Source organism: Geotrypetes seraphini, chromosome 6, assembly GCF_902459505.1.
Source record: "Geotrypetes seraphini chromosome 6, aGeoSer1.1, whole genome shotgun sequence".
Taxonomy (NCBI): Eukaryota; Metazoa; Chordata; class Amphibia; order Gymnophiona; family Dermophiidae; genus Geotrypetes; species Geotrypetes seraphini.
The window spans coordinates 63095832-63115715 of NC_047089.1; the positions used below are offsets into that span (position 1 = coordinate 63095832).

Here is a 19884-nt window from a genome sequence, read left to right on the forward strand (position 1 = left end):
TGGAAATAAAAGAATTATTTTATGGACCAGCAAACTACTAAGACTGAAATAAAAACCACTATGCTCTGCGTCTTTGTCCTTTGTCTCTTTGTACCCCTGTGATCAGTATTGCCCTTCTGTGTCTGTCCCTATTCTCCATGCATAGCATCTCTTCTCTGGGCATCTTCTCTCTATTCTTTTCTGCCCAGAGCCCAAGCCCCCCACCCTATGGCTTGTATGCCTTCCTTCAAGTTTCAAGTTTCAAGTTTATTAATTGGCTTGTTCAATCGCTTAATCGGATTTCTAAGCGATGTACAATAAAATATACATCCATAAGGAAACAAAAACATTACATACACTTAATTAATTATAATATAAACAAAAGGTAAGAGGGGATGAAATACATTTTTTATAGTAAAGAAAGAACATACAGGGAAAATACAAAAGGAAGTTGAAAAAAACAAAAAAACAAAAAAGCAGAGTAATTCACTAAAATAACACTTTTATAATAAAATTTAATTAATTTGCAAATGCATCTTTAAACAGAAAGGTTTTTAATTCGCTTTTAAATTTCCCAAACACCTTCTCCTCCCGTAAAAACATGGGAAGCGCATTCCAGATCTGGGGAGCTGTACATGAGAAGATAAATTGTCTTCTTGTACTAATAATTTTTAACGAAGGAATTGATAACAGGTTCCGTTCACTAGATCTTAAGGTTCTTTTAACTGAATATGGAATAAGAAACCTAAATAAAAATGCTGGAGTCTTATTTTCTAATGTTTTAAAAATAATTGTACATAATTTATGCGTAATTCTATGAATGACTGGAAGCCAGTGAGCCTTTTTAAGGAGTGGTGTCACATGATCAAATTTTTTAGATTTTGTTATTAATTTAATAGAAGCATTTTGAATAATTTGTAATCGTTTAATTTCTTGTAAAGCAATTCCTGTAAATAATGAATTGCAATAATCGATTTTAGACATCACCAGAGAGTGAATAAGAATATTAAGTGCTTTGGGACAGAGGAATTTAGAAATAGATCGAATTTTCCGCAACCTATAGAAGGTAGTTTTAACAATACTACTAATGTGATCATGATAATTAAGTTTATTATCAAAAATTACTCCTAGAATTTTAGTATTTTTAACTAATTGAAGAGGAATATTTTGAATTGAAGAGGAATATTTCCTTGCTCTCCCCCTGTTATTAGCATCTCTCCTTCCTTGAGTCCACTGTCCCCCATCCACCAATTCACTCTCTCTGCCCCCTTCTCCACTGCCCTCCCCACAGTCCAGCAGCATCTCTCCTTCTTCTCCCTCCAGGTCCAGGAGCAGCCCTCCTTTTCTTTTCCTCTGTCCAGCAACTCCCCTGACCAGAAGCAGTTTCCCCTTCCCCTCAACCAGCTCTAGCTCCCCCTTCTCTTTTCACCCCTAACATCAGCAGCTCCCCCTTCATCATCCACCATTTCTAGTTCAGTGTGGCACCTCTCATTTTTTTTGAAAAATATCTTTATTAGTGCAACACTATAATCACAACAAGAACCACTAAAAGGTACATATATAGTAACAATATAGGAAAAGGGCAACTATACAGGTTTCCACTCAGATGCCAGACCAAAAAGAAATAAAACAGGACTAGCAAATAAGCAAAAATATAATCATGAAAAACCAATGTGAAGTCGTGTCACACAGGCTGCAGTTTTCCTTACTTTTATACAAAAAGCAAACCTTCCAATCAACCAATGTCTGATCTCCAGTATCATAAGAAAAGAAAAACAACCCCCCCCAACACTCACACTACAGGCTTCCAACAAACACTCCACACCCCCCCATGCTGTTGAGAAAAGAAAAGTGGTGACACCGTAAGAAACAGAAATGACTCCCAGATGAGGCAAGGTCAACCCCAAAACATGCCCAAGAGCATTCATACAAGCAAGCATTGCTGCCAGGCACTTCTCTATCCCACCAGCACCTTCCCTTACCCGGACTAGCAGCATCTCAGTGTTTTAACTTGCCTACAGCAGTGTCAGTAGCATTAGCACAACGATTAGGCAGCCTTGGGTCCTTTGATGGGTCGGCCCGCCTCTGAGGAAAGAGGAAGTTGATTCATCAAAGGTTGACTGCAACTCAGCAAAAGCCCCAAGGTTGCCTAATTGAATCTCTGCACTGACGCTACTGACACTGCTGCAGGCAAGTTAGAATACTGACAGCTGCTGGGAGGGGAGGGGAGGAAGCTACTGTCTGGAGGCTGGGAAGAGAGCCACTGCTATTCCGGCGGGGGGGAGAAAAGCAAAACATCGGCTGCTTCACAGGAGGGAGGGAGACACGTGGGTACCCAGCTCATTGGGCCACGGACCGGCAGGAAATTTTTGCGGACCGGCGGTTGAAGAATAGTGATCTAACACATCACAATAGTGTTCTACTTTCTATTCTCAGTTCTTCTCTACTAAAGACCACACCCAAAGGATCCCAAATGGGAGACAAATGAAATGAAGACAACAGTTCAGAAAATCTGTTACCAGTCTCTCTGCTGCAGTGTTTCATCGTGGCTCAGAAACAACCTAGCATCCAAACCTCTGCTTTTAAGGTAAAGTTCTTCATATTGTTTTGAGAGATTTTCCACCTAGAATAAATAAATAGGCCTTTTATAAACAAATACAGAAACACAGAATCTTGTGGCAGACAAGTTTTAAGGGAGAACCATACTTTCCAAATTATTTAAGAGAAGAGAAGCCACGCCTAGTCAGACCAAGGCCGTTGAGTCAGCATTTTAGGGAAAATTCTATAAAAAGCGCCCAAAATTTAGGCGCCGATATAGGCACTGTTCAGCATGATTCTAGTACAATTGGGTGCTGTTTAGTGAATCACGCTGAACGGCACCTATTTTGGAGGCACCCATTAAATAGGCCAGCTGTAGGCACAACTAAAAGTTAGGCGCCCATGCGAGCACTTAAGCGCACTTAAGAGCAGTGATTCTGTAAAAAGGCGCCTAACACGTAGCCACGCCCACGCCTAACATGCGTAGCACCTATTTCTTTGAAGGCCGCCTAAATTTTTAGAGGCGACTTGTTACAGAATCGCGCTTTCTTGATAGGCATCTATGTTTCAATCAGATTAAAAAGCTTAATTGAGCTTGTTCTTCAATTTAGATAGGCGCCTATCTAGTTGGGCGCCTCCGAAATAGGTGCCTAACTTTAGGCGCTGGTTACAGAATTTGGGCCTTTGTCTCATACAGTGGCAGCACAGATCACAAAAACCCAGCAGATATCAAAAAGCAGAACCATTTCTTATAACTCATTTCCAGGTATAATTAAATGATAGCATTCCCCTAAATCCACTTAGCCAATAATTTTTTAAGAACCTTTTCCTCCTGGAACCTCTCCTAACCTCTTTTGAGCCATACTATGTTAGTCACCTTGATTATGCCTGTGCCAGCACATTCACTACAATTTCCTTTCAATCCATTGCTTGTTAGTGTCTTGGAATGTTCTCTTGGTTATATAGGGGGACAGTTGGTTAACCGTTCATTTTACCCTAGTCATGACTTTATACACTTCATAGCTCTTTTCTACCAAGCTGAAGAGCTTTAACCTGCTTAGCCTTTTTTTTCATAAGGGAAGCATGCTATTTGCTGCCCTTCTCAGAAACCTATTCTACTTTTACAATACCCCTTCTGAGATGAGCTGTCCAGAACTTGAACACAATACTCAAGATGCAGTCATTCCATGGACCTATATAGAAGCATAATTATATTTTCAGCTCTGCTTCCCATTTCTTTTCAAACAACCCTTAACATTCTATTTGCATGTTTGGCAGCCAAAGATTTTTTTCTTGCATGACTCCTCCTAATATGGGATCCAGTATATTGAACATGTAGTTGGCAATATTTTACCCTATGTACATCATTTTGTCTTTGTGCACAGTAAATTTCACCTAACATTTAGGGCTCCTTTTACTAAGGTGCATTAGGGCATTAACGCGCTGAATTGTCCCGCGCGCTAGACCTTAACGCCAGCATTGAGCTGGCGTTAGTTCTAGCCGCGTAATGCGAGGTAATATCCTATGTGCACTAAAAACGCTAGCACACCTTAGTAAAAGGAGCCCTTAGATGCACAAGGGGGGGGGGGCTTAAATGTGGACTACTGTTAAGGTTTCATATTTTACTGTTAACCCCAGATAGTAGTAAGTCATTGCTTAAAATGGGGCCTGTATTAAAATAGCACAAGTTATTGCTAAAGCAACACATCTTAAATGGTTGCCCACATTAATAAACTCTTCAGTTTTCTAGTTTCACAAATTACTTCTACAACTCCACAATTTTCTGCTGTTTTAATAACTTTAAACTGTGTCATCTGCAAATCTGAACATCTCTAATGTTGGGTCTATTTTCAGGATCATTTATGAATGGTAAACAAAACAGAACCTTGGGGCATTTCCACTACTGATCTTATTCTATTTGGAAAAATGATCATTTAGTCATATTCTGTTTTCATATCCTTTAATCAGTCCACAGAAAGACACTGTCTCCTCTCTCATATATTTGCTAATTTCCCAAGGAATTTCTCACAAGAAATGTTATCAAATGTCTGAACATCTAAACCTGCACTCCCCCCTCCCCCATTGATGCCATGTTAGGCTTTTTTTTTTTTTTTTTTTTTTTATTGCCGGCAGTACTAGATCTGATGCTCATAGAAATTCTATGAGTGTAGTGCTAATACCACCGGGACCGGCGATAAAAAAAAAGCCTAATGCAGCTTTGTAAAAGAGGGGAGGGGGGGGGGGTAAATGCACTGCAGCAATTAACACAATTTCATCCATATATTTATGTCTTGTAATCTACCAAACTGATAAGGCAAGATTTCTTTGCTAAACTCATGCTGTGGCATTCTCATTAACTTATGTCTATTTGGGGAGAGGGGATGTTCTAGCATTGTGTCATAAGAACATAAAGCACAGTTACTTACCATAACAGGTGTTATCCAGGGACAGCAGGCAGATATTCTTAACGCATGGGTGACGTCACCGACAGAGCCCCGGTACGGACATTTTTCACTAGAAAGTTCTAGTTGGCCGCACCGCGCATGCGCGAGTGCCTTCCCGCCCGACGGAGGAGTGCGTGGTCCCCAGTTAAGATAAGCCAGCTAAGAAGCCAACCCGGGGAGGAGGGTGGGTCGTAAGAATATCTGCCTGCTGTCCCTGGATAACATCTGTTACGGTAAGTAACTGTGCTTTATCCCAGGACAAGCAGGTAGCATATTCTTAACGCATGGGTGACCTCCAAGCTAACAGAGAGGAGGGGGGATGGTTGGCCATTAGGAAAATAAATTGTGTAACACAGATTGGCCGAAGTGCCCATCCCGTCTGGAGAAGGTATCCAGACAGCAGCGAGTAGTGAATGTGTGAACTGAGGACCAAGTGGCAGCCTTGCAGATTTCCTCGATGGGCGTGGAACGGAGGAAAGCCACAGAAGCATCCATAGCCCTGACCCTGTGGGCCGTGACAGCACCTTCCAGTGAGAGACCGGCCCGAGCATAACAGAACTGAATGCAGGCAGCAAGCCAGTTGGAAAGCGTCCGTTTGGAGACAGGACGACCTATACGGTTAGGGTCGAAGGACAAAAGGAGATGAGCGGTGAGCCCTGGTGCGGTCAAGGTAGTAAGCAAGGGCACACTTACAGTCCAGCGTGTGCAATGCCTGTTCCCCAGGATGAGAATGGGGCTTAGGGAAAAAGACAGGTAACACAATGGACTGGTTGAGGTGAAATTCCGAGACCACCTTGGGAAGGAATTTAGGATGGGTACGCAGAACCACCTTGTCATGGTGAAAAACAGTGAAAGGTGGGTCGGCAACCAGTGCATGCAGCTCACTAACCCTCCTGGCAGAGGTGATGGCAATGAGGAAAAGCACCTTCCATGTAAGAAATTTGAGTGAAGTTATGGCAAGAGGCTCAAACGGAGGTTTCATGAGGGCAGATAAAACCACATTCAGGTCCCAGACGACTGGAGGAGGCTTCAGAGGTGGTTTGACATTGAAGAGACCTCTCATGAAACGGGAAACCAGGGGATGAGCCGTAAGAGGTTTTCTGAGGATAGGTTCATGGAACGAAGTGATGGCACTGAGGTGGACTCTGATTGAGGTCGACTTGAGGCCAGCATCGGAGAGAGAGAGCAAATAGTCCAGTACGGTTTCCACCGCCAATGAGGTGGGATCGTGATGATGAAGCAGACACCAAGAGGAGAACCGGGTCCACTTCTGATGGTAACATTGGAGGGTGGCCGGTTTCCTGGAGGCATCCAAAATGCAACGGACAGGCTGAGACAGATTCTCTGAAGAGGTCAGCCCGAGAGAAACCAAGCTGTCAGGTGGAGCGATGACAGATTGGGATGTAGTAGAGACTGATGCTGCTGCGTAAGTAGAGTAGGAAACACAGGAAGAGGAATGGGCTCCCTGGAGCTGAGCTGGAGCAGGAGGGAGAACCAGTGTTGGCGAGGCCACCGAGGAGCGATGAGAATCATGGTGGCTCTGTCCCGGCGGAGTTTGAATAGCGTCCGCAACATCAGAGGCAGTGGAGGAAAGGCATAGAGGAACCGATCTGTCCAGTCGAGCAGGAACGCATCCGGGGTCAGACGATGAGGAGAGTAGAGTCTGGAGCAGAACTGGGGCAGCTGATGGTTGTGAGGAGCTGCAAAGAGGTCCACCTGAGGAGTGCCCCACCGAGCAAAGATGGAGCGGAGTGTGGGAGGATCCAGAGTCCACTCGTGAGGTTGAAGGATGCGGCTGAGATCGTCGGCCAGGGAGTTCTGTTCGCCCTGGATATAGACAGCCTTGAGGAAGAGACTGCGGGCCGTGGCCCAGGTCCAGATGCGGATGGCCTCCTGACAGAGGAGGGGAGATCCGGTGCCGCCTTGCTTGTTTATGTAGTACATGGCGACTTGGTTGTCCGTGCACAGGAGAAGAACCTGAGGGTAGAGAAGGTGCTGGAAGGCCTTGAGGGCATAGAACATGGCCCTGAGTTCCAGGAAATTGATGTGATGTTGACGCTCCTGAGGTGTCCAGAGTCCCTGAGTGCGAAGTTCTCCCAGGTGAGCTCCCCAGGCATAGGGGGAGGCATCTGTGGTTATGATCAAGGAGTGAGGGGGAAGATGAAAGAGTAGACCCCTGGAAAGATTGGATGAGTTCAACCACCATTGAAGAGATTGCTGAAGAGACGATGTCACAGAGATCGGATGAGAAAGAGGATCCATGGTCTGCGACCATTGGTTGGCTAGAGTCCATTGAGGTGTTCTGAGGTGGAGTCACGCCAGAGGAAGCACATGGACCGTCGAGGCCATGTGGCCCAGGAGGACCATCATCTGCCGAGCTGGAATGGAGTGATGAAGGAGCACCTGACGGCAGAGGTGGAGTAGGGTCCGTTGGCGGTCGGAGGGGAGAAACGCCCTCATGAGAGTGGTGTCGAGAACGGCTCCAATGAACTGAAGTCGCTGTGTGGGAAGTAGATGCGACTTGGGGTAGTTGATCTCGAACCCAGGAGATGGAGGAAGGAGATGGTGTACTGAGTGGCTTGTAGCACAAGTGGAGACGTAGGTGCTTTTACCAACCAATCGTCCAAGTAGGGGAACACCTGGAGGTTGTGAGACCTGAGAAAGGCCGCCACTACAATAAGGCACTTGGTGAACACCCTGGGCGATGATGCGAGGCCAAAGGGCAGCACTTTGTACTGATAGTGGCGGTGCTGAATCTGAAATCGGAGGTAGCGACAGGAATTCAGATGGATTGGAATGTGAGTGTAGGCCTCTTTGAGGTCCAGGGAACATAGCCAGTCGTGTTGAGAGAGAAGAGGATAAAGCGTGGCCAGGGAGAGCATTCTGAACTTTTCCTTGACCAGACACTTGTTGAGGTCCCGGAGATCGAGGATGGGACGAAGGTCTCCTGTCTTCTTGGGAACCAGGAAGTAGCGGGAGTAGAATCCCTGACCCCTTTGGTCTGTGGGAACCTCTTCGATGGCATTGAGAAGAAGGAGGGATTGGACCTCCCTTAGGAGGAGAAGGTACTGGGAGGAGTGAGATGCAGACTCTATTGGAGGGTTGTTTGGTGGAAGAGTCTGGAAGTTGAGAGAGTAGCCATGGCGGATGATGTTGAGGACCCACAGGTCTGATGTGATGACCTCCCAACGGTTGAGGAAGAGTTGGAGACGCCCTCCGATTGGCTGAGGAAGAGGTATTGATGGTGGAAGACTGGCTATGTCCTGGAGAAAGGAGTCAAAAGGGCTGAGACGGTTTTGACGGAGGAAGAGGCTTGGCAGGCTGGTGAGATTGAGAGCGAGCCTGAGTGTGTTGTTGTTGACGAGGTCTGCGAGGCTGCTGCTGGGGCGGGTTGAGAGGCCTGGCTGAGAACCTGCGCTGGTAAGAGGATTGTGGTCTATAAGGGCGAGCAGGTGGAGCCTTCTTTTTAGGTTTTACCAGAGTGTCCCATCTGGTCTCATGTGCTGAGAGCTTTTGGGTGGTTGAATCCAGGGACTCCCCAAAAAGTTCGTCCCCGAGACAGGGTGCGTTAGCTAGGCGGTCTTGGTGGTTGATGTCAAGATCAGATACTCTCAACCAGGCCAGACGCCGCATGGCAACAGCTATGGCAGACGCTCGGGAGGTCAGCTCAAATGAATCATAAATAGAGCGCACCATGAATTTCCGCAGTTGAAGGAGGCTGGAAATTTGTTGTTGAAAGAGTGGAACTTTGCATTCAGGGATGTATTTTTGTAGGGCAGATAGTTGTAGTACGAGATGCTTCATATAAAATGAGAAGTGAAATGTGTAATTATTTGCCCTGTTGGCTAGCATTGCATTTTGATAAAGGCGTTTGCCAAACTTATCCATCGTTTTGCCTTCTCTGCCAGGAGGGGTGGAGGCATAAACGCTGGAGCCCTGAGTTTTCTTTAATGTAGACTCAACTAGGAGAGACTCGTGGGGCAATTGAGGTTTGTCAAAACCCGGAATTGGGATGACCCTGTATAGGCTGTCAAGTTTACGAGGAGCTCCGGGGACAGTGAGTGGATTTTCCCAATTTTTATAAAAAGTTTCCCACAGTATGTCATGGACGGGTAACTTGAGGAACTCTTTGGGAGGTTGTTCAAAGTCTAAGGCATCCAGAAAGGCCTGGGACTTTTTGGAGTCGGACTCTAGAGGAATAGAAAGAGCCGCCGACATCTCCCTGAGGAATTTGGAGAAAGAGGATTGCTCAGGCTTAGAAGCGGCATCGGTCACTGAGGGTTCCTCGTCTGTGGACGATGCGTCGTCCTTGGTACCGGGAGGGGATTCTTCCCATAAGTCCGGGTCCCTGATGTCAGTGTGCGCACGCCGAGATATCGGGGTGGAAGGTTTGGTGTGGCGGGTCTTAGAAAGAGACTTGCCAGAGCGCATTGAGACGGTACCGGGAGAGGAAGACCGGTGCTGATCCTGGTCCCGGGAAGAGCGGTGTCGTTCTCGGTCCCGGGGAGACCGGTGCCCTTCCTGGTCCCGAGGAGGATCGGCCTCAGAGCGGGTCTGTACCACAGGGCGAGAACGGAGTGGTTCAGCCGAGAGGACTGGCATGGAAGTGTTGAGTGGCACCGAGGGGGTGGACACCGGTGGGATGGTGCGAGGCTCGGGCCGGTCTGGTACCGAAAGAAGTGGTGCCAATAGGGTCGGTAACAGGTGTTGGAGTTGTTGCTGCAGCTGGTCCTGCAATTTGTCTTGGAGTATGGCCGCGATGCGGTCATCCAGGGGTTGCACCGGTACCGCTTTTTTCTTTTTCGGTTCCATAGGTGCTGCTCCACGCCCCGGCGATGAGGAGGCCAATGACGAGGCACTCACCAAGATCGGGGCGGAGCGCTTGCGGGGTCGGCGTGAGGACCGGCGTCGCCACTGTGGCAGGTGGGCGCTCAAGGGAGGTGGAAGGCTTCTTAGCCGGCTTACCTGGTGCCAGCGACCCTGAGGAAGGATCGGGCGTCGTCGAAGTGGTCGGTGCCGTCTTTTGCAGTACCGTCGACGTCGTGGCTGGTTCCATAGCAGGTGCAGGTGTCAGCCCGATGCTCTGGACCCAAACACTGTAGGCACCAATTGTGTGGGTCAGTGAGGGAGATCGGGTGTGCACACCGCTGGCACTTCTTAAAGCCCGGTTGAGGGGGCATGAAGGGAAACACGGCCTCCGCAAAATCAAAAGCGGAGGCCTGTATGGTGACAACAGGCCCCGCTGGGGCCGGTTTCAAAAATAGAGAAAATCGAGGGATTTTTTTTTTGGAATCGAATAAAAAAGAGAACCCGAAGTGGGAAAAAGAGAAAAAATGAGAAAAAAGTGCGAGCGGGAAGGCAAAAAGGATGTTTTCAACGGCCGTTGAAACCACATGCGTCTTCTTCGCTCCGCGGAAACGAAGAAACTGGGGACCACGCACTCCTCCGTCGGGCGGGAAGGCACTCGCGCATGCGCGGTGCGGCCAACTAGAACTTTCTAGTGAAAAATATCCGTACCGGGGCTCCGTCGGTGACGTTACCCATGCGTTAAGAATATGCTGCCTGCTTGTCCTGGGATAAGAATTGCCGCTGCTAGGTCAGACCAGTGGTCCATCGTGCCCAGCAGTCCGCTCCCGCGGCAGCCCCTAGATCAAAAAACAGTGCCCTGAGACCAGCCCTACCTGTGTACATTCCGGGAACTTGTCTAACTTTGTCTTGAATCCCTGGAGGGTGTTTTCCCCTATAACAGGCTCCGGAAGAGCGTTCCAGTTTTCCACCACTCTTTGTGTGAAGAAGAACTTCCTTACGTTTGTATGGAATCTATCCCCTTTTAACTTTAGAGAGTGCCCTCTTGTTCTCCCTACCTTGGAGAGGGTGAGCAACCTATCTTTATCTACTAAGTCTATTACCTTCAGTATCTTGAAGGATTTGATCATGTCCCCTCTCCTCCTCTTTTCAAGGGAGAAGAGGCCCAGTTTCTCTAATCTCTCGCTGTCCAGGTAGCTTAGTCATCTATAGAACACCCTTGTAAGACCTTTCTAAAAATTGGTGTTACATTGGCCAATCTTGCTGCCCCAGTATTTTGGTTGTTTTGAAGGAAAGGTTACAGGCTACAATTATGTGAAAAAGTATTTACCCCCTCTGATTTCCCCTATTATTGCATATATATCTCACTGAATGGTTTCTGATCTTCAAAACACAATGTAATGTTCTACAAAGAGAATCTGAGTAAACATATAACACAGTCTTTACATAAATGAAGGGATATGTTAAGAAACAAAGTCATCCACCACCACTTAGAAAACTTCAAGCTCTGGGACAAAATTTTTCAACTGTCTACAATGAAACAGAAAATGTGCATTTTTTTTTTAACCTGTAGGCCTTGTACCAACTCTCAAAGCAAAAGTACATGTGTATTTGTACTCTGAAACTTGCTGTGGGTTTATGCATAGTCACTCACACCTGCTTTTTGTGTGGGTAGTGGTTTGTGGTTTGCTGGAGAAGTATAAAGAAGAGTTGAAAACTACAATTAGAACATATTCAAAAATAGTTTCTTAATCAGGCTATCTCGAATGAAAAAGACAAAAAGAAGGTATATACCCAAGTGGTGTATAAAAACTGCTTCATCCACCAGATTAAAAGCTAAAAGAAAATAATTGAATATTAAAAATAAAAAGCCCCCTTTTATCAAGCTGCGTTAGGGTTGTTTATCACAGGCCGCTGTGGTAAAAGCTTCGATGCTCAAAGAATTCCTATGAGTGTTGGAGCTTTTACAGCAGTGGCTTGTGATAAACAACCCTAACGCAGCTTAATGAGCGGGGACGAAAGCTAGAGACAATGCTCTAATATAAAACAGTATGAATGGAAAATGGATAGGGCAAAAGTCCTCCTTACTAGCATAAGATCAAAAGATGGCAACACTTAACAGTCTGGTCCTTGCAGCAACCAGCAGCATAAGTGCCTGACTACAGACGCAAGCTCTTTTGAGATGATTAACAAAGGTCAGAGGTCAGAACAGCAAAAACTAAACTAAAACCTATTTAAAAAACTTACAAAACCAATAGAACCTTAGTTAATGAATAAGTTAGACTTTAAAATCCCTTTACATGTTAAAGAGTGCCAAAAGATGACTTGTGGGGACCCAAAAATATCGCACAAAATTGCGATAAAAAAAGTCTCAAAAACAAATAAAAACCATATCCTCTGATAGAGAACACACTTCTCCCTCCGTATTTGCGGTTTCTGCACTTGCGATTTCGATTATTCGCAGTTTTTAGCTTGCTGGCTCCTCCCCCAAAATTACATCATCCATAGCCAATTTATAGAACTGCCACAACACCCTTTTTTTTTTTTGTGTGCATAAGTGCAAACTCGGACACTGTTGCATGGGTTCCAGAGGCTTTCTCATATGTTATTCGCGGTTTTATCATATTCGAGCGTTTTTAACAGAAAACCGGAAATAACATACGAGAAAGTTATTTGCGGTTTTTCCATATTCGCGGGTCAGTTAATCCCCAATCACCGTGAATACGGAGGGAGAAGTGTACTCTGGACAGTCAGAATATCTCATTTTTAGCTCAAAACAGGCCCAGGAACATTGAAAAAAAGATGATTAAAATTGCAATTAAAAACCTGATATCACCTAATTTGCATATAAGATGACCTCATACAGGCCCCCTTTTACTAAGCTGCAGTAAAGGTTTCTACTATGACCCAGAAAGCTAAATGCTCCAATACCCTGGAACATTTAGCGCTCTGGGCTGTGGTAGAAAACTTACCGGTAGTAAAAGAGGGTCACAATATCAAAAGTTAAAAATAAGATATTAAATAAAAAGGCAAGTAGAGATATAAAAAAAAGCTAGTGCTGCCTATCAAAACAATAAAAAAAAAACTTCCTGATAAATAAATATGCATACAAGTGTACCAATAAAAATAAATGAATACATATGCACATAAATTAAATGGAAGGGATAAGCTAAAAAAATTATTTTATAGAGTACCCTCATTTTATCTCAATAGTCACATAAACAATCATAAAAAATCTGATAAATAAATCTCATTATTGAGGCCATCTAGAGACAGTGTTCCAAATTGAAAAATAAATCTTTGTTCCATCTCCAAAAGAAGGTCATCTATGGAACCACCTCTCTAGGACCTCTTTGGTACAGCAATCGCACAAAAATCTAAGATCTTTAAAAATATGACCAAATTCCAAACTATGGGCCTCTTCTATCAAACTGCACTAGCAGTTTTTAGCGCAGACAACCGCACTGAATGGCCCGCACAGCTCACCGCGCTACAAACTGCTAGTGCAGTTTGATAGAAGAAGCCTTAAGTTCTACAAGCATGACTATTAAGGTAAAATGAGGATACTCTATAAAAACAATTTTTTTAGCTTAATCTCTGACATTTACCCCCTCTTCTACAAAGCCTCGCTAGCGGCAATAGCCCCGAAGCCCTTTAAATCTCTATGGGCTTCGGGACTGTTACCGCGCAGCTTTGTAGAAGAGGGGGTTATTTGCATATGTATTTATTTATTTTTATTGGTACACTTGTATGCATATTTATTTATCAAGTAGTATTTTTTAATCTTTCTTATCTCTGCTGTTTTAATAGTTTATTTTTGGCTTTTGAGATTGTATAAGGTATAGGCAAAATTTTAAACATTTTCAAAATATTTATTTCAATGTTCATGGATTAGGTTTGAGCTAAAAATTAGATATTCTGACTCCCCAGAGCATTCTCTATCAGAGGATATGTTTTTCATTTGTATTTGAGCCTGTTTTTAACACAGTGTTTTACAATATTTTCGAGTCCCCACGGGTCATTTTTTGCATGCTAACATCTAAAGCTTTTTAAGATTTATCATACTCATTAACCTCAGTTCCTACTGAATTTTATTTTTTTTTTATTTATAATTTAAAAAAAAGCTTCCAAGAATTAAACATCTTGAACAGAAAGTTAGATTAAGATGACAATAGTATTAAATCAAAATAAAAATTTTTAAAGCTTACAAGAAAAAATTAAACATCACTTAGGACTCCTTTTACTAAGGTGCACTAGCGTTTTTAGTACACGCAACAAATTACTGTGCGCTACGCGGAAAAACTAATGCCAGCTCAATGCTGGTGTTAAGGTCTAACACGCACGACAATGTAGCGTGCGCTATTCTGCGTGTTAAAGCCCTAACGCAGTTTAGTAAAAGGAGCCCTTAATCTATCTCAAGTCCTCTACAATGTGATCCAAGTTTAAAGAAAGAGTGAATTTTTAGAAAACTTAAGAATGAATTATTATGAGGAAGCAGTAGGCTGTGCTGGGAGTAAGTCCATTTCTATTCTTTAGAGGTTGTTGGAATTTCTTCTTGACCAAGGTATTTTAGTAAAACAAAGTTGGATAATTGGGATGGGGGGCGGTCGTTGGGGGGAGGGGGGCTGCGTCGAGGGCAGGAGGGCCTGGGATCCCTCCTGCCCATAATGTAGTGGGGGTGGGGGGTAGGGGGTCGCCGGGACCAGGAGGGCTTGGGCTCCCTCCTGGCCCAATCCAGTCGCGGGGGTTGGTCGCTTGTGCTCTCTCCTGGCCCATTAAATCGGAGGGGGGGGGGGTTGCCGGGGCCAGGAGGGCTTGGACTCCCTCCTGGCCAGATTGAGTCGGGGGGCATGATCGCCAGGGCAAGAGGGCTTGGGCTCCTTCTTGCCTCGATATCGTCGGGGAGTCGGCAGGGCAAGAGGGCTTGGGCTCCCTCTTGCCCCAATGTTGTCGGGGGGGGGGGGGGGTCACGGTTCAACATGGCAGGAGGGCTTGGGCACCCTCCTGCCTGGATCGTTGTGATGGGGGGGTTCTGTAACCGGTGTTGTTTTTGACAGACACCAGTTATAGAATCCAGCTTTTAGGCGAAGGACTGGTTCCTCCTTCGCCTAAAAGCCCTTCTGTTGACGTTTGGGGCTTAGGCATTTTTTTGTTCATTATGGCCAAAAAAGTGTAGACTTCCTGGGGGTGTACTTTTAGACGTAGTGGTGATCTGGGCGTTTAGTAGAGGCAGACCATAATCAAAACAAGGACGTTTGTTTTGGTTATGGACACTTTCCCTGCTTCTGCTTTGAACGTTTAAGGACTTAGGCCAAAAGGGGACTTAGACGTTTATTTTTAATTATGCCCCTCCATGGAAACAAGACAGAAAGAAGATTGACTCATTTGAGCTTTGGTGCTAGAGAAGGATTTTAGGCATGTCATGGACTGCCAGAAGAACTAACAAATTGATTCTGGAAGAGATAAAACTGGTTTTGTCCCTTAAAGCCCAAATGATGAAGTTACGACTGACTTATTTTGGTCACACCATCAGAAGAAAGAGATCACTAGAGAAGGGCATTATGTTTGGGAAGATCGAAGGAACTGGCGAAGAGGACAACCTGCAATTAGATGGCTAGACACATTGAAAACAACCAAGGGGATGATGCTGGAGGAACTTTCCAGACTAGCACAAAACCGATTTCTTTTTAGATCCGCAAATCATCAAGTCGCTAGGACTCTAGCACAAGTCAATGGCACCTAACAATATCTAAATGCATTTTAAAATCTATTTTATTCATTAACCAAGGGTCTTATTGTTTTAAGGTTTTTGGGGTTTGTTTTTTTTACTGTTTTGACCTCTTAATTATTTCAAAAGATCTTGCATCTGTAGTCAAGCACTTATGCTGCTGGTTGCTGCAAAGAAAGACTGTTAAGTGCTGCCATCTTTTGATCTTATGCTGGTAAGGAGGACTTTTGCTCTATTCATTTTCCATTCATACTGTTTTATATTAGAGCATTGTCTCTAGCTTTATTTAACATTCAATTATTTTCTTATAACTTTTAACCTGGTTGGTGAAGCAATTTTTAGATACCACCTGGGTATGTACCCTCATTTTGTCTTTTTCATTCCAGATAAGACAGCCTGGTTAAGAATATTTTTTATCACAGCTATCCTTTTAAAATGAGTAGATGCTTGCTCCTCTATTTTTTAATAAGTTCTAATTGTTTTTATGTGCATTCTTTTTTGTGCATATTTTACAAATTATGTAGTTTTCTTTTTATTTATAGTTCCTGTTTCTTGTATATATATGATCTGTATTGCATTTAATTTTAATTTGATTTAAATTGTTTTTTATGATGATGATTTTAATATGTTTATTCTATTATTGCTTTATATGAGAGATCTTCAAAATGTTTCCACATTTTAAACACTATTAAATATCTTAAAAGTAAATTACATCACTTTTCCACATAATCACCCTGTTTTGCAATACATTTTTTCCCGTGTCCTATTAACACGCTGCCCTATTACCACTTCTCCTGTCCCAACCATTTCCCACGAAAATATGAAATTTTGAAAATTTTTGAAAAACCATCGTAGTTCTACTAACCCCTGATGCAGCCTGTGTTGAGTTTTTATATGTATTTTATGTCTGCATAATAAATTATCCTTGGCTTCTTTATTTTGGCTGAGCTGCTGTTTGACCACCATTTTGGACTTTGCAGACCACCTGCCCTAGGATTTTCAAAGCTGGAACCTGGACATGTCCAGGCATTAAATATCTGCGAAATCTGTGGAAGAGAATAATTGCAAGTACATGTTGTTGGTTTAATTGATATTAGTTTGTCTTCCAGGGCTACCAGGTGTGAACAAGTTGTCCTCTACCAAGAGTTTACACACAGCCATAAATCAGAACCTTCTGTTTAAAGGTCACATGTGTATAAAATTTATTGCTGTGAACCTCCAGAGAGCAGCTGTATAAAATTGGACACCTGCGCAAGAGACCTGAATAATCCCATTCATATGTCTTTCCAGGGCTTCAATGAAAATCTAGTATCTCTAGATCTTGCTTTCCAGTAGGAAAGAAAATAAGATTTAACAGCTCATTTTTTAACATTAATAAAAAACATTAATAGCAATATTTTCATTTTTGCTTTTTGGAAATCTGGCAAAACAGATGCAGTGGGAGAATACAGAGATTTAAATGAATAGCCATCAAAATTATTCAGCATGATCTGAACAGCAGTATGGTTAAACTAAGATAATAGGTAAATGCTTCAAGTGAAAAACAACAGCTTGAAGACCAAGAAAAATCATCTTTTTAAAAAAAAAATCTACTACAAATCTATGGCCTTAGCTAGTCCGTCTACGGTACAACATTCCTGGGAGGGTGAATTTCCCTTTATGTGAGCTTCTACCTCAATTAAATATTTGGGGGTGTGGATTCCTTGGGATGTCATTACTCTTTACACAAGCAATATTTCCCCCTTATTGGCTGATACCTTGCAGCGGCTTCAAATTTGGACTACATTCCCCATCTCAATATGGTGCTCTTTCCCAAATGGTTATATCATTTTCAGGTGCTCCCATTATTATTATCCCGTACTCACAACGCCCAACTTACCAAAGGTTTACAAAGTTACCTATAGGGGAGTAAACGACCACACATGGCACTTCCCCGGATGTGCCTACCTAGGGAGGGAGGGGGGATATGGCCTGTTAAATATTCGTTGGTACGCAATGGCTTGCCAGATGAGGCACATTAATGACTGGTTTAGGGGTACATCCTGTTTTACTGCTACCCCATTGGAATTATCCTTGTTAGCTCCATATCATACTAGCTATTTGCTACATGTCTCTGATCCGACTCTCCGCCCAGTGGTGGCACAATACCCTATTTTTGCCCCTACTCGGCGGACATGACGGTGGCTTTGTAAGTGTTTTAAGCTGTCATCTGTGGTTTCTTTCTGTTTGTCCATCCAGGGCAACTGTGACTTTTTGCCTGGTTTAAAAATTGCTTCTTTTAAGCGATGGGCTACGAAAGGATTACAATAACTTTTTCAGTTGTTTACTGACGATGGCCAGCTGGCATCTTTTCCCTCCTTACGTTGTAAGTTTGACTTACCTGCTGAGAATATTTTTGCATATTATCAGTTACGACATTACGTTCACTCTTTACCAGCTTGTCATTTAACGAAGGACTGCCGAGAGGCTATTTCGGAACTATTCAGTCTTTCTGCTCAACAATCGATATCTCTTCGATTTCATCTGGTGAGCCTACGGGATTGTCAACCGGACCCTAATTTGGATATCCTGATGGCTTCCTGAGCAGAGGACTTTCAATGCTCGACAGCCCAACAAGTACAGCAAGTATTAAAAAACATCAGGAGGGTGGTCCTCCAATGTTCTTCATTGGGAATTACAACTGAAAATTGTAATGTGGCTTTATATACCGCCCAAGCGAGTGGATGGGTATTACCCCGGTTCATAACTGTCCAAAATGTACTCAGGCTCACGCCTCCTTGGGACATATGCTTTGGACCTGTCCCCGTATTTTACAGTTTGGCGTTGCCTAAGTCAATATGAGGCCAGCGGTAGACTCCTGTTCCAAGAGCGCTTTTTGGATACTATAATATTGCATCACTGAAGCCAAAAGGTATGACAGCTTTTGTGACACGGGTACTGCTCCTGGGCAAGAAAGACATCTTGACAAACTGGTTGTCCAGGGACCCGCTCTCTTACAGTCAATGGAGATCACTGATGATAGTGCACGCCTCCTTAGAACAGAGACAAATTGGTGACCTTGAAATGGGACCTGGCTGTCGTTTTTGTCAGACTTGGGAGCGTTTCTGGATGGATCTTACTCCTCATGCTCGCAGTAGATTACTGAATTTGTGATCTTGATCACATGTTACTTTGTATGCTCTTGGACCATCATCTCTATATGGGACTTGGGGGAGATAGGGGGCAGGGGGTTGAGGTTGGGTGGGGATTGTTTTGTGCACATACGTGAGAACACTGTTTGCATTTTCTGTTTGTTTTTCTGGCACTTTATTGAAAAACTTTAATAAATATATTTAAACATAAAAAAAATCTACTACAAGAGCTATTTTCACTCTGGGATGTGGGAATACAAAACGCATTGACAAGGTATAACCAAGTTCTTCGTTTAATCATATCTACAAAATCATTATCACCATCTCAATCCCCAAATAGGACATTATACCACTATTATTACTTTCAAATTATATATGTATGAAAAGCTCAGACCCAACAACATAACATAACATAATAACGGATTTCTATACCGCATAACCCTTAGTTCAATACGGTTTACAAAAGATTACGCTATGAGTAAATACAGAGATAATATAATATATAAAGAATTAGCTAGCCAAAAATTTTGAAAAAAGAACAGTTTTCTATAATGTTTATAGGATGTTGATCTGGTCAATAATTGGCGAAATTCTTTGTCGAATTGAGCTGCTTGATAGGAAAGACAATGCCCATAATGTTTCTTACTTTTATAGCCCTTAACAGAAGGGAATATAAATAGGGTATGAGATTTTCTACTGTTCCCATGACTCATAATAACAAATCTATCAACAAGATAGAGAGGGGCAACACCAAAGGCGACTTTATAATATAAACATCCCAACTTAAAAATCACCTTGGCCTCCACTGGGAGCCAGTGCAACTCACAGTAGTAAGGAGTTACATGATCATACTTCCTCAGTCCATAAATCATTCTTACTGCTGTTTATTGAACCAAGGTCAACCTAGCCAAATTTTTATTTGTACTTGTCAGATATACAATATTGCAATAGTCCAGAATACTCGGTAATAGCGTCTGAATTAAGAGTGTAAAGGCAGTAGCATCAAAATAAGCTCTAATGGTGCAGAGTTTCCATAGAGTATAACAACTCTTCTGGACCACAGCATCTATCTGATTTTTCTTAGTCAAACACTGATCAAAAATCACTCCCAAGATTTTAATTGTATGGCTTATTGGAAATGATACTGATTTGATCTTAATTATTGGTTTTGGAGTTATCTTTTTTGATGACACAAAGAAAAATTTAGCTGTCGGTTAATTCGGGTGGGAGCCCCGCAACTGGTGTCCCCTCCTGAAGA

The 19884-nt window shown here is 43.4% G+C and overlaps 1 protein-coding gene across 2 annotated transcripts in view; it reads right to left on the bottom strand.

The window, feature by feature from the left end:
* The window catches only part of RB1 (RB transcriptional corepressor 1), a 382409-nt gene that overhangs the window by 280592 nt on the left and 81933 nt on the right, over positions 1-19884 (bottom strand). For both annotated transcript variants that reach the window (XM_033948118.1, XM_033948117.1), the window contains exon 10: positions 2499-2602. In XM_033948118.1, coding sequence (XP_033804009.1) covers positions 2499-2602 — 104 coding nt within the window. The remainder of the gene's footprint in view (positions 1-2498; positions 2603-19884) is intronic.